Raw genomic sequence first — 13,772 nt, forward strand, 5'->3', positions numbered from 1 at the left:
TGGACAACGTCGGGGAGAGATAGTCTCCAACAGAAATCAGGGTGGCTCTGCTAAAATACGGCTGGGCAGGACAACCAGAGTTCCTAAAATTGTCTGTGTCACCTCCTGGATGCCCCAGATTAGGGAAGGGCTCATGGTTCCACACCCATGTAACAACAAATCCGCCATGGACTCCCAGGGAATCTACACTTCCTCCACTGTCTAGACCAGCACTGCCCACCAGGCCCCTCTGTGATGGGGCTGCTCTTAGCCGGCTTGCCCAGTCATACCTACATGACTCCATTTGCAATGTGGCTACTATAACCAAGGAACCAAGTTGTTAGTTGATTTCATTTAATTTTAGCTAAGTGCCCAGTGTATTGCATAGTATCTTAAGCCAGAGACAGAAATTGACCAGGTAACAGCTTAAGAGAGGTGAGGTATTAGTGTGCATTTCCTCCCGTAAGGTGGATTCTGAGGCCTGCGCTGTGGTGCAGAGGGTTAAGTCAGCACCTGTGACGCTGGCATCCCATATGGGTGCCTGTTCGTGTCCTGGCTGCTCCACTTCCAATCCAGCTCCCTGATAATGGCCTTGGAAAGCAGCAGATGGCCCAAGTGCTTGGGCCCTTGCTACCCATGTGGGGGACCCAGATGGGGAGTTCTAGGCCTCTGGCTTCAGTCTGGTCCGGGCCTGGCTGTTGCAGCCATTTGGGGAGTGAACCAACGGGTGGAAGATATCCCCCTCTCTATAACTCTGCCTATCAAATAAATAAATGAATCTTCAAAAAATAAAATAAGTGGGTTCTGTTTAAGCGTTCTCTTCTGAGTGACTGGGTCTCTTACAGCGAAAAGGACGGCAGCAGGATGTGTGCTTAGCCTAGCAATAAAGACATTGGTTAAGATGTCCACATTCCATATTGGAGCACCGGGGTTCAATTCCTAGCTCCAGATACTGTTTCCAGCTTCCTGCTTACTCAAGTGGCAGTGCTGATGGCTCAAGTAATCGGGTTCCTGTTAACCACCTAGGAGACCTGGATTGAGTTTCTGGCTCTTGGCTTTGGCTTGGCCCATGGTAGACATTCTGGGGACTAAACCAACAGATGGATCTCACTCTGTGTGTCTGTCTGTTTCTTTAAAAAAACACAAAATAAAAGGGAACAGCTCCAAGAAAAAGCACCAGCAGACACAGAGGGTGAATAAAATAAAGCTTTATTTGAACTCCTCTACAGGCCACTCTCAGACCTGCACTGCTGTCTACATTTCTGTCAGCAATGTGGAACTGAAGCCATTTCATAAATAGCACCACAACCAGTCTACCAAGCCTGGTGCATGGCTCTTTGTGGCTAATGCTAATGAGACCACAGCTCAGTACGTGTGCGTTGTACAGCCAGTGCCACACTTGGTTGTCCCAGGCCCACTCACTTGTTTACCTAAGAGGCCAGCACAGCTGTGGTAGGTGTTTAGCACCCCAGATACCCCGTGAACACCTACCCAGCCGTAAGGCGCTATGGGGCACAGTTAAGGGGGGGGGACTTTCCCTGCCCTCTAGGACCCAGCTCATGGGGCTACCTCCACCTGTCACCACTGTAGGCACTTAGGGACCTCAAGATTTCCATAATTGTGCTCATGTTCAGAGGACTTAAGGCACATCAAAAGGAAGAGAGAGAAAGGGAGAGACTCGATTCAGAGCTGCGACCACAGGAGGACGGCAGGCAGGGTTCACAGGGGCCCACGTCCAACCTGCGGAGTGCTCTCACAAGGCTCTGGAATCTTCCCTGAGTGACCCTGCTGAGTTGGAGCATGCTCACCTCCTGCCACAGGGCATCCAGGGGAGAGAAAACTCTCTCCACTCACAGCTTAGAGACACACAATATGACCAGGGGGTACATCTGAAGGTGAGCAGGTGCACCAGCCATTAGGGGCGAGTCCCATTACAAGGTGAACTGGGAGACACCCCCGCCCCCCACTGCCCATAGGCACACAGCAGGCAGCAGGCTCAGAGGTTCTCAGGGCAGCAAACATCTCCAACTCGGATTTCTGAACGTGCTAACCCCTAACTGGACGTGCACTCTGACGCTCACGGAACTGCCCCACCAGTGATGGGGGGGGCAAAGCAGGGGGATTTCTGTCACGTGGTGTCACGATGAGCGTGCACAGGCAAATCCACACATTACACGTGAGTGCCTCCACACCATTCTCCTAACATATACAATATAAAAAATGAGTCTCTGCCTTGCACATCTGAAAAGAGCCGGTGAGAACATGGTTGCTTCTGTTCTAAGCTGTGTGAGCAGACACGCTTTAACCAGGCTTCCTCTGCCCCGAGAGGGCACGGGACAGAGAGGGCTGAGAAACCTTCCCTCCGAGAAACTAAATGCGGACCAGGGGACAAAGCCTACTCAAGTCTGACAGTGCCCCTCCAGGGGCCTCGCTGCTGTGAGCCCCTCAGCAGGAAGAAAGGGGCCTCAGCTGGGTTTCACATTAGGGTGGAGTGGGCTACGGGCTGGGACAGGTGGAGCCGCGTCAGGGCAGGGAGGGGCTCAGGTTCGGCCGTGGCCCGGCGGCCGAGGTGCACTGTCTCACTTGGCGGCCGCCTGCCTCTCTTTGTATTTCTGGTAGGTGCTCATGATCTCCATGATGACGCCGGGATCCTCCAGGGTGGTGGTGTCCCCCAGATCCTGCACCGTGCCCGTGACGATCTTCCTCAGCAGTCGCCGCATGACTTTTCCAGAGCGTGTCTTGGGGAGCCGTTTCACCACCTGGCAAGAACAGGGGTGGCGCTGGAGTGAGGCGTGCTGCCTGGGCTCCCGCACCGGTATGGGGGAGGGGGGCAAGTCTAAGGCTGAAATCAGCCCCAAGGCAGGATCCGCAGTGAGGCGGGCTTTGTAGAAGCTTCCCCACCCCCACCCCCGGCGGGGGATGGGGGGACCTGCACCTGCCACTGCACCTCATACTGACACCTGCTGGCTCAGGCAGCAACAAAGCAACGGACCTGCAGGGTGCCTCCTCTCCAACCCCTGGCCTGGGACCTGCCCGCTTTGTCTTACACAAGAAGTGTAAGAGCTAGAGATATACTTTGTCTTACTGGGCATCTGCACATTTGACATTCAGCATTTTCGAACCACCAGCGACCATTCCACGCAGATGGCAATGCAGAAATAGCCACATAAGGGTTCCATGCAGCTAAAATCTCCAGCCACAAGGCTGCTGGTGTGCACTCTTACAATGCCAAGTGAAACTCCATCCCTTCCTTCCCAGACAACCACCGCCTCCAAACCCTGAAGCCACTGGGAGGGGAGGAGACATTAATCAAGGAAGGAATGGAAAAGCTACAGGTGGTCCAGTTCTTGTCCTGGAACTCACTGCCCCGGGGTTGGGTGTCTGAAGGTTTACCCTCGCAGACACCAGAAGCCGTGTACGGGGCTGGAGAACTCCGGTACTTTCCATGTCTCTCTACTGACAATCCCTATTCCCGTAACCAGCCCTCTGCCAAAGCACAAGAGCATCTCACCCTGCCCAAAACTGTCTCCTAAACAGGACATGTGTGAACCCTGGAAGCCACAGCTCCTCCCTCACCACCCAGGGAAACCCCAGCAGCCATTCTGATGTTGGCTGGGAAGTTCACAGGTCATGCGAGAGCCTGGGCGGGTGAGTGTGCGCTCTTCAGAAGAGTAGCTGCCATCCCAGCTGCCCAAGCTGAGGCGGGGGCCCCTCACCAGAATGTGATCGGGTACGGCGTATTTGGCGATTTTCGTGGCCACGGCCGACTTGAGCTCATTCACTACCACATCTGTGTCACCGCTGTCATCTTTCATCACGACGAAGGCAAACGCGGCTGGAGGGAAAGCGGAGGTTCCGGCTGCGTTAGTTAGATCACCAAATACCTCCCAGGGCTCAGGGTTTTATACAAGCCACCAGAGAAGGCCAAAAAGGGCACATGGGTGGCACTGGGGCAGCTGCTGTCTTTCCCTTTTGCCCTAAAGACGCAGGGTCGGTTTCATGCTGCATGGCAGCAATGGGAACAGCTTGTGGTGTGTGTGTGTGCAGTGCTTGGCACCACTTGGAGGCTGCTGGGGTGGCCTGGGACCCCCAGCTCGAGCTGATTCCTCACCTGTGCAAGAAGCCCTGACACGGCTGACGGGAGCTTACATGAGACGGTGCCTGAGCGTGCACACAGAGCCGGCGGGCCCTGGCCTCAGCAGGGGCAACGCCGTGGCCGCTGGCAACCGGGGCTGTGTTAAGGTTAAATGAATGAAGATTGTACTCTCAGCTGCACCAGCTGCATGGCAAGTACTACTCAGCGCCCCCTGGGGGAAGGGGGCTGCAGGTGCAGAGCAGACTTGCGCTGGCTGGTTTCCTGGCACAAAAACCAGCCCTGGTGGGTCCTACTGCAGCATGGGATCTAATTTCCTTGTCCTCTGGGTGATGACCTCTTGCGCCAGTGCTGTTCCTACCCTCAGCATGTCCTTCCCCTCCGACCTGCCACGTGCCTTTCCCTCACGCACAAGCTTTCTATTTATGTCAGCCCTCCTGACTTTCATTTGTCTGTTTACTCCTGCACCGGTTCCCGCTGCCCTAACTCGTTCTTCCCCGGCACACCTCGCCGCAGGCACTGAGGGGTCTCCTCACCCATGCTCTGTCACCCATGCCCCCTCCTCTCCCCGTCTCTCCCACGTGCTCCGTGTCCCCAGCACCCAGAACCATGCCTGGGGTGTCAATGAACAACTGTTTCCCAAACAAGCTTCCATCTGCACAGACCAAGAGCCTCCGCCTGAAGAGCCATTCCCCACCTCCACCTGGTCCCTCAAGATCCAGCAGCCACCTGGGCAGCCATCCCAGCTCTGTTGATGAACCTGCCGTGGCTGTGGCACCCCCGCTTCCCTCACCTCGTGAGGTTAAGAGATCTTTGCAGGAGAGGGCCACAGTTTTGTCAGCCTGGTAGCTGAGAGGGGCCTGGAAAGGGGTCTGGAGTGGAGTGCTGGGCGCAGAGGTGGAGGGAGGGCCCCTCTGTGTGGGGAGAGGAGCTGGTGAGGAGTAGGAGGTGGCCAGCAAGACCCAACATCGGGAGGCATGGAAGAGACATGAGCCTGGCCAGAGGTGCCAGGGCTGGCAGGACCTGGGTCCCAATCAAAATGGACTTGCTCAGTCCAAGTGCAACACGGAGGGAGCGGGGACAAAGACACAACAGGGCTCACAGGTGGCTTCAGGGCCCGCCAGAAGCTGCTCACGGGTTACAGCTTAATTACAAGACAGAGATACTCCAGTTTGTTAGAAATCAGGAAAAGGCATGTGACCCGCCTCCTGATAACACAAGCTCCGCCCCGCTGCCAGATGGACGTTACAGGGCCTGGCAATACCAGGCTTGCTCAGGAGGCAGGAAGGGCTGCTCAGAGCTGCTGGTGTGCCTGCAGCCTGGACTCCGTGTCTGCGAGACCCCTGCGCAGACTGAAAGGCGCTCATAGCAGAGACCCCTGACCCCAGCACTGCCCGCAAGCCTAGGCGCCGACCCCAGCACAGCCCCCTGAGCGTCAAGCTGGCCTGGGACAGGCAGCGACTCTAGCACGCTGCACATCTTGTTTAATCTGCATTCCAATCTGCCTACTTTGATCTTGTGTGTCCTTTCTGGGGTGCATCAAGTGGCTAGAGAGCCCTAAGAACAGGTAGATTACACCTGGGGTGGCAGCACTGGGCGCATGGGGCTCACACGCTGGACTCCCTAACCCTAGGGACACCTAGACCTCAGAGCTGTGAAATGCAGGGGCCCCAGCAGCAGGACCCAGACCCCTGCCAGTGTGAGAAGCCCTCAGGTGGGGCACAGGCTACACTCTCATCCCCATCCCACCCCTCCCCAGGATGACAGCCCCTCCCCCACCCCAGCCTCCCATTGACGAAGGGACAGCAGCATCATCAGCACGTGTCAGGGTGGCTGAAAATGCTGTTTGCCAAAGCACTTCAATAAACTCCACGTTGTAGAGCGGGTCACTCTGAAGTCAGCGTTTGCGACAGGAACAGAACGGTGGCACCCGAGCATGGCAAAGGAGGCTGGAGAAGTCTGGGACGGGCTTTGACACAGATGTCTACCCCTGGGAGAAGGGCGCCCAGCCCCGGGCCACCAGGCGCAATAGCAGAGGCTGGTCTGCCTGGCAGTGCCCTGGCATGGAGCCCATATGTGTCTGAGTCACCCTGGGCCAGGCCAGTGTGGCCGCTCTGGCTCTGGCTTTACGCCGTTTGTGCTTTTGCCCCACTGCAGACCCGGCTGTGGCAAACCCAGCAGAGTCGGAGACAGACTGTGTCCTGTTTTGCATGCAGATGCGCAGTGCAAATCAAATTTCCCTCAAAAGCATCCCACAGAAACCAAAGGCCAGTCCAAGGGCGCCCCCTCCCCCATGTGCAGGACTGGAGGCCTCAGAGCCGCTGGCTCGGGCACTGTGCCCAAACCGTGAGCAGAGAAGGCCAGTGTGTGGCCGGATGCTCTGTTACAAACTCTCTGTAATTGTGCACGGTGTCCCCTGGGGGAGGACATGCCCCCCCCCCCCAGGCTCAGCCGGGAGCCAACTAGATCACGGCTCCATGCAGATGAGCATCCTTGAAGGGTGCTGGTGCCAGGGCATCTGGGAACTCTGACTACCACGCGTGCTGCGCAGCTTCCTCGCCCACAGTCTCCACTTGAGCAGGAGGCAGGCCAACAGTGTGCCCTGTGCAGACCCTGATCTCCCCGGGGGTCTGCGGCCACTCACCTTCTCCTTTGATGTCATGGGGGTAGCCAATGACAGCAGTTTCTGGCACTGCGGGGTGGTCCGCCTGTGCAGATGCAGAATGAAACAGGAGACTATAGCACAGCACAGCAGGGGAGCTGGAGGTGGCTCAGGGCGCAAACTCCCACCACCACCCAAAGGCACCTGCACGGAGGCACGGGAGCAACAGGGAAGGCATGGGCTGAGCTCACCATGGCATCCTCGATCTCGGCAGTACCCAGCCGGTGGCCGCTGATGTTGATGACGTCATCCATGCGCCCCGTGATCTGGTAGTAGCCACCCTCGGTTCGGTAGGCCCCGTCTCCAGTGAAGTAGTAGCCTGCACACAGCCAGGGACTCAGCGCCAGGAATGCTGGAGCAGGCCCCACCTTCCTCGAGGGATGGAGGAACCCACATGCTGGCTCCACCCGCCCACCCTGGTGCCCGCTGGCCCTCCTCGTAACCCCATTGCAGGTGCTGCCGCAGGGGCGCTGTGTGACCCTGTCCCAGAATACTGATGGCAAATGTCCTGCAAGCAGAAGACAAGTGAGCGGCATATTCGAGAAGCTTCCAGAAAACGGTGACTTCGCACTCACAAGCGTGACACTGAGAGCTGTGACTTCCAACAAGGCAGAGAAGATGGCCTGCCTTTAAACTGACAACCAGGGACCCGCAGCACCCGGGGACAAAACAAAAAAACGCCAACTAGAAGCGAGTCCAGGCTTTGGGACAGCTCTCTGAAGCAGTTGCTTTGGTCTAACAGGAAGCCTGCCACAGGCCGGCTGGGCTGTGCTCTCAGAGGGGGCTCCACCCTCACACCCGGGGGCCCCACACAGGGCCCCGTAGTGGAGCTGAGATAAGGAAAGTCAGGGAACAGTGCCTGTTCCCTCCAGCTCTGCCACCCTGCCCTGGACTGCCAGAGACGTGGATGGCTTTCTGGGCACACGGGACGGCCGCAGGAGGCTCACCTGGGAACGCCCTGAAGTAGGCATCCACGAATCGGCCGTGGTCGCCATAGATGGTCCTGGCCATGCCTGGCCAGGCCTGGGAGATGCACAGGGCCCCGGAGACGTCACCGCCCTCCACGATGTTGCCCTGCCGACCCAAGAGATGTGAGTGGGACAAGGGCGAGAGAGTGACATGCCTGCCCCACAGCAGGTGCCCATACCAGACCTTGGGCAGGTGAGCAACAGAGGTGGGAGGAGCCAGGAAGGAGGTGGGTGGACAAGGGAGCTCGGTCCCCGGGAGCCCCTCCCACCACTCCCACCCCCACACACACCTTCTCGTCCATGAGAACAGGGAGGATGCCGAAAAAGGGCCTCATGGCCATGCCGGGCAGGATCTCCGCCCCTTCTTCTGAGGGGCGCGGTGCGATGCAGATACCGCCAGTCTCTGTGGGGTGGGGGCAGGGAGGGGAGGAAGAAACAGGAGATTGAGCCCAGCACTGGCCAGTGCATTTCTCCAAGACCGGGCCATTGTCGTCAGAGGGCACGGGACACGCCGCGGAAGGGGCCGAGCCCGCCTACTTACACAGGAAGGTGGAGGAGGAAAAGAACTGCTCCTGGGCCAGACAGGGCCCGTGCAACACAGACCCAACCATGCAAAGAGAGGCCCCCGAGTCCCGTGCTCACGTGCTAGCCTCTAGCAGCCTGCGTGGAAACGTCCTGTGAGACACGGGTGCCCGCACGAGACCTCCGAGAGCTACCCCATGGCGGCAGTGGCAGCATCGGCACTGGGCTCGTGTCCCCAGACATTTCAGGCCATCCCAGGAGACAGGCCAGAACCAAACCCCACAGGCAAAAAAAAAAAAAAAAAAAAAAAACTCCTCTTCCCACTCAGAGAAATGTGGGCTCATGGTCCCTGCCACAATAGAGCTCCCCTTCATCAGATGCACCTGTGTCCAGAAGGCACCCCAAAGAAAAGTGCACAGACACAATAGGCCGCCTTGGGGGTATCATCCCATTTCAAAGACGCTCAGAGAAGTGACCACCCGTGGTCTCACCGTGGGAAAGAGCAGCCAGGCGGCTCTGAGCGTTCTCATCTGACAGCCCCGCACTGAAGCAATTCAGTGTCTATTCAGTGGCACTCGCTTCTGAGAGCCCCAGCCCCACACTACCCCTGCAGCTTCCCCAGGCCCACTCCTCTTCCCCTTCCTCCTCCCGGGGGCTCTCACCTGTCTGCCACCAGGTGTCCACCAGCGTACACCTGCTGTCCCCCACCACTTTGTGGAGCCACTCCCAGGCCTCGTTGTTGATAGGCTCTCCAACTGAAACCACATGCAAAAGGAAGACATTAATAGATCTCAAATATGCCTGAAACCAAAGAGAAATGGATCTTTAAGGGGAAAACTGCATGTAGTTCCCTTAAAGGACAGTAGTACAAGGAGACCCAAAAAAACAATGAGATACACTATGTTTGTGGTCATCAAAGAAATAGATTACACAACAGTGTTTTCACCATTAAAGGGTCAAAATTTAAAAGTCAGCAAGAAGGGGCTGGCGCTGTGGCATAGGAGGTGAAGCCACCACCTGCAGTGCCGACATCCCATATGGGCGCCAGTTCAAGTCCCAGCTGCTTCACTTCCGATCCAGCTCTCTGCTACGGCCTGGGAAAGCAGTAAAAGACGGTCCAGGTCCTTGAGCCCCTGTACCCATGTGGGAGGCCTGGAAGAAGCTCCTGGATCCTGGCTCCTGGCTTCGGATCAGCACAGCTCCGGCCGTTGCAGCCCTCTGGGGAGTGAACAAGTGGATGGAAGACTTCTCTCTCTGTCTCTGCCTCTCTGTAACTCTGCCTTTCAAATAAATACATAAATCTTTAAAAAAATTATATATTAAAAAAGTCAGTAAGCATTTGGTAGAAAACAGGTATTCCATACATGGTAGCTGTGTAATTAATTTGGAGGAGCAATTTGCACATCTCTCTTTTAAGATGTATTTATATATTTTGAAAGTCAGAGTTATAGAAAGACAAGCAGAGACACAGACAGAAAGAGAGAAAGAGGGATCTTTCATCTGCTGGTTCACTCCCCAAATGGCCCTAACAGCCAGGACTGGGCCAGGCAGAAGCCAGGAGCCAGGAGTTTCTTCCAGGTCCCCCATGTGGGTACAGGAGTCCAAGCACTTGGGCCATCCCCTGCTGCTTTCCCAGGTCATCAGCAGGGAGCTAGATCGAAAGCAGAGCAGCCGGGACTCGAACCAGCACCCATATAGGATGCCAGAGTCATACATGGTGGCTTAACCCACTGTGCCACAGCACCGGCCCCATGAAATCTCGCTGAATGTTTAAAAGTGAAGACATCAAACACAACTACAACTGTTTGGAGCAGACTCTACTAAAGCTAAATATACATGGGTACTTCAAAAAGTTTGGGAGAAATGAATTTGAAAGGTAAATTTATTTTGATATAAAAAACTGGGAATCCATGCATAGCTTATCATGCCTTCTTTATGTTTTTCATATATGTTTCACTTATGACCCAAAAAGCTGACTCCTGGCCTAGACTTACTCTCCAGACATGAGTGCAGGATCCCCACCTACGAGATGGGCACAGAAACCCTGCTCAGAACTTCTGGAAACCCCAACACTGCCCCTCAGGCATAGAATGGCTAAGTAAACTGTGGTACATTCACGCAGTGGGATTGCACACAGCACTGGAAATAAGCAGACCACTGATGCCCCACGACACACGGATGCGACGGAGTCACGTCACTGGGCCAGGAAGCAGCACACGCCATGGTCCCATCCCTGCCAGAGGGTGGGAGCCTGCTGAGGACCGAGACTCTCCAGAGCTTAATCTGAGCAGTGGCTTCCAAAAGTGCCCTTGGAAAACCAGTGCAGAAACTATTTTTCATAATAATGGAAAACGGACATTATGGAAAACTACACAAGTTTAAAAAAAGTTTGCAACAAAGTAAACTCATACTTTTAATTCCATTTTTCCGTGAATTTTAAAAGTACTCTTGGCTTTTTTTTTTTTTTTGACAGGCAGAGTGGACAGTGAGAGAGAGAGAGACAGGTCTTCCTTTACTGTTGGTTCACCCTCCAATGGCCGCTGCGGCTGGCACACTGCGGCTGGCGCACCACCCTGATCCGAAGCCAGAAGCCAGGTGCCTCTCCTGGTCTCCCATGCGGGTACAGGGCCCAAGCACTTGGGCCATCCTCCACTGCACTCCCTGGCCACAGCAGAGAGCTGGCCTGGAAGAGGGGCAACTGGGACAGAATCCGGCACCCCAACTGGGACTAGAACCTGGTGTGCTCGCACTGCAGGTGGAGGATTAGCCTATTGAGCCGCAGCGCTGGCCGGCTTTTGTTTTCTAATTTTTTTTTTTTTTTTTTTTTTACAGGCAGAGTGCACAGTGAGAGAGAGAGAGACAGAGAGAAAGGTCTTCCTTTGCCGTTGGTTCACCCTCCAATGGCCGCCACGGCCGCCGCGCTGCGGCCGGCGCACCACGCCTATCCGAAGGCAGGAGCCAGGAGCCAGGTGCTTTTCCTGGTCTCCCATGGGGTGCAGGGCCCAAGCACTTGGGCCATCCTCCACTGCACTCCCGGGCCACAGCAGAGAGCTGGCCTGGAAGAGGGGCAACCGGGACAGAATCCGGTGCCCCGACCGGGACTAGAACCTGGTGTGCCGGCGCTGCAAGGCAGAGGATTAGCCTATTGAGCCATGGCGCCAGCTCTAATTTATTGTTATTTATTTGAAAGGCAGAGTGACAAGGAGAAAGGGAGAGACGGAGATCTTCCATCCACTGGTTCATTCCCCTCAACTGGCCACAACAGCTCAGAACTCCATCCAGGTTCCCATGGGGGTAGCAGGGGTACAAGCACTTGGACCATCTTCTGCTGCTTTCCTAAGCACATTAGCAGGGAGATGGATGGAAGTAGAGCAGCCAGGATTCAAACCAGCACTCTGACATGGGATGCCGGCGCTGCAGGAGGTGGCTTAACCCACTGCACCACAGTGCTAGTCCCTTCAAGCACCCTTGTTTGTAGGCCCGTAAGCAAGCGTTGCTCAAGCTGAACACTTGGCTTTGTGCATTTCACTAGGCATTATGCTTCAACAGAGAAAAAAGTGCTTGTACCTGGGAACCCTCTGACCCGGCTCCTTGGGGGTCTCCCGCTATAATGAGGCACCCACGCAGCGCTGGCACTCAGCCAGCGCTCACTCCACCCAGACACCTGCCCACCCGCTGCCTGCCTCTCTCTTGGAACCACACAGTCCAGCACACTTCCTGGCAGGGGCCCAGCCGCTCACCTGACCCCAGTGTGCGCAGCGAGGAGCGGTCATACTTCTTCACCCAGGCGTCGCCGTGTTTCAGCAACAACCGGACGGCCGTGGGGGCGCCGTAGAACTGATTTATCTTTAACCTCTGCACCGTCTCCCAGTACCGACCTGCAAACAGGCCCAAACACGTTGGTCAGCGGGCCAGCTATTTGAAACCTATGTGGGGACAAGCCCATGCCACTGAGTGCAGGGCTGGGCGTAGAGCCTTCCCCCATTCCCCCACCCCCGCCGACTCCTGCCAGGACTCCCAGGCCACAGGCACATATGGGAACAGCGTGCATGGGTCTTGCACAGCTGCGTCCACATGTGAACTAGCAGGGAATGAGTTCAAAGGAATAAGTTCAAAGGAATGAACTCACTGTGAGTTCTCAAAAAAAAAAAAAAAAAAAAAAAAAAAGGACTATCTTTAATTTGAGAAGCAGAGAGAGAAAAGAGACAGAGTCAGAGTTCCCACTCATAGGTTCACGCCCTCCATGCCCATAACACCAGCCTGGGGCCAGGAACTCAATCTGGGGCTCCCACACAAAATATAGGGGCTCCATCACTTGAGCCATCACTGCTGCCTCCCAGGGTCTGCATCAGTAGGAAGCTGGAGTCAGGAGCTGGAGCCGGGAATCGAACCCAGGGACTCCCAAGTGTGGGATGTTGACATCTTGACCACTAGGCTAAACAGCCTGCTCCAGCTGTGACTTTTCACAATGACATAGAACTTGGGCCCAGCTGCACTTAAGATGGTTTCTAAAAGGAAGGCTGGTGCTCCCCCAAGTTACTTGGCAAACGCCCCAGGAGCAAGGCCACAAACCCAGCACACACACACCCCTGACTCCTGTAAACCCGTAGAGCCCCACCATTCCCTCCACACAGGACCCTGAGCTCCTGGAGACTGGGGTCACCTGAGACCACACCTGAGCCACATCCTGAATCTCCAGCTTTGTCCCGCACCTTCTCCCTGGAGCACATCCAGCCCCACTCCGAATGCACGTGGCAGGCTGTGCGGTGGAATTCTGGGACAAGGGCCTCAGGACAGAGCCACTGTGACTCAGTTGCTGAGAACAGATGTTTGGGGAACCACGCTTTGCGGGAGGAGGACACCCAAGAGAGTGAGACATGGCCATGCTCTCAGAGTGAACTCGCTCCGACATAGGCAGGTCCAGGCCATGTACAGTGCGGTCGGACAGGGCTGGGGAGCCGGGCAGCTGGCCTGGGCTCTGACAAAGGGCTGGCTCTGGTCAGGTGGCCATAGAGGTGAGAGGGGCAATGCTAAGGAAGGCAGCTCAAGTGAGAGAGATAGACATGCCGGAGCCTTGAGATGCCTTCCGGCTCCAAATCAGCCTTCCTTCCATCACTCGTCTCACCTTCCTACAGGCATGAATCCCAGTTCCCAGCCACTGGCAGGGCTCATGGCCAGCAGCTCTGGTGTCCACTTGGCATCTGGCCACCAGGACCACAAGGATCCCAGCCTCCACCCTCTGTGAACCCCTTCTCAACCCCCCAAGGTCCCGTGTCCTCACCAGCATCAGGGTAAACTGGAGTGCTCTCAAAAAGGACGCTGGTGGCTCCATTGCAGAGTGGGCCGTACACTACGTAGCTGTGTCCAGTGATCCAGCCAATGTCAGCCACGCAGCCAAAGACGTCGCCTGGCTGGTAGTCAAACACGAGCTGCAGAAATGAGAGGGAGGGGGCCGTCAGGAGCTTGTCCCTCAACACACACACACATACACTCACAATCACACACGCACACACACATGCAGTCACATGCACACGCACACACACACCGT

The 13,772-nt window shown here is 56.0% G+C and overlaps 1 protein-coding gene across 1 annotated transcript in view; it reads right to left on the bottom strand.

Annotated features, from left to right (window-relative positions):
- Window positions 1-1,172: 1,172 nt before the first annotated feature.
- Window positions 1,173-13,772, bottom strand: part of ACSS1 (acyl-CoA synthetase short chain family member 1) — a 54,151-nt gene continuing 41,551 nt past the window's right edge. The window contains exons 6-14 of the mRNA XM_051834478.2: window positions 13,506-13,653; window positions 11,965-12,102; window positions 8,887-8,979; window positions 7,993-8,105; window positions 7,682-7,808; window positions 6,926-7,053; window positions 6,717-6,780; window positions 3,696-3,814; window positions 1,173-2,738 (exon numbers count right to left, since the gene is read on the bottom strand). Coding sequence (XP_051690438.1) covers window positions 2,559-2,738; window positions 3,696-3,814; window positions 6,717-6,780; window positions 6,926-7,053; window positions 7,682-7,808; window positions 7,993-8,105; window positions 8,887-8,979; window positions 11,965-12,102; window positions 13,506-13,653 — 1,110 coding nt within the window. The 3' untranslated portion in view covers window positions 1,173-2,558. The remainder of the gene's footprint in view (window positions 2,739-3,695; window positions 3,815-6,716; window positions 6,781-6,925; window positions 7,054-7,681; window positions 7,809-7,992; window positions 8,106-8,886; window positions 8,980-11,964; window positions 12,103-13,505; window positions 13,654-13,772) is intronic.

The sequence above is a fragment of the Oryctolagus cuniculus genome, chromosome 11 (assembly GCF_964237555.1).
Source record: "Oryctolagus cuniculus chromosome 11, mOryCun1.1, whole genome shotgun sequence".
Lineage (NCBI taxonomy): Eukaryota > Metazoa > Chordata > Mammalia > Lagomorpha > Leporidae > Oryctolagus > Oryctolagus cuniculus.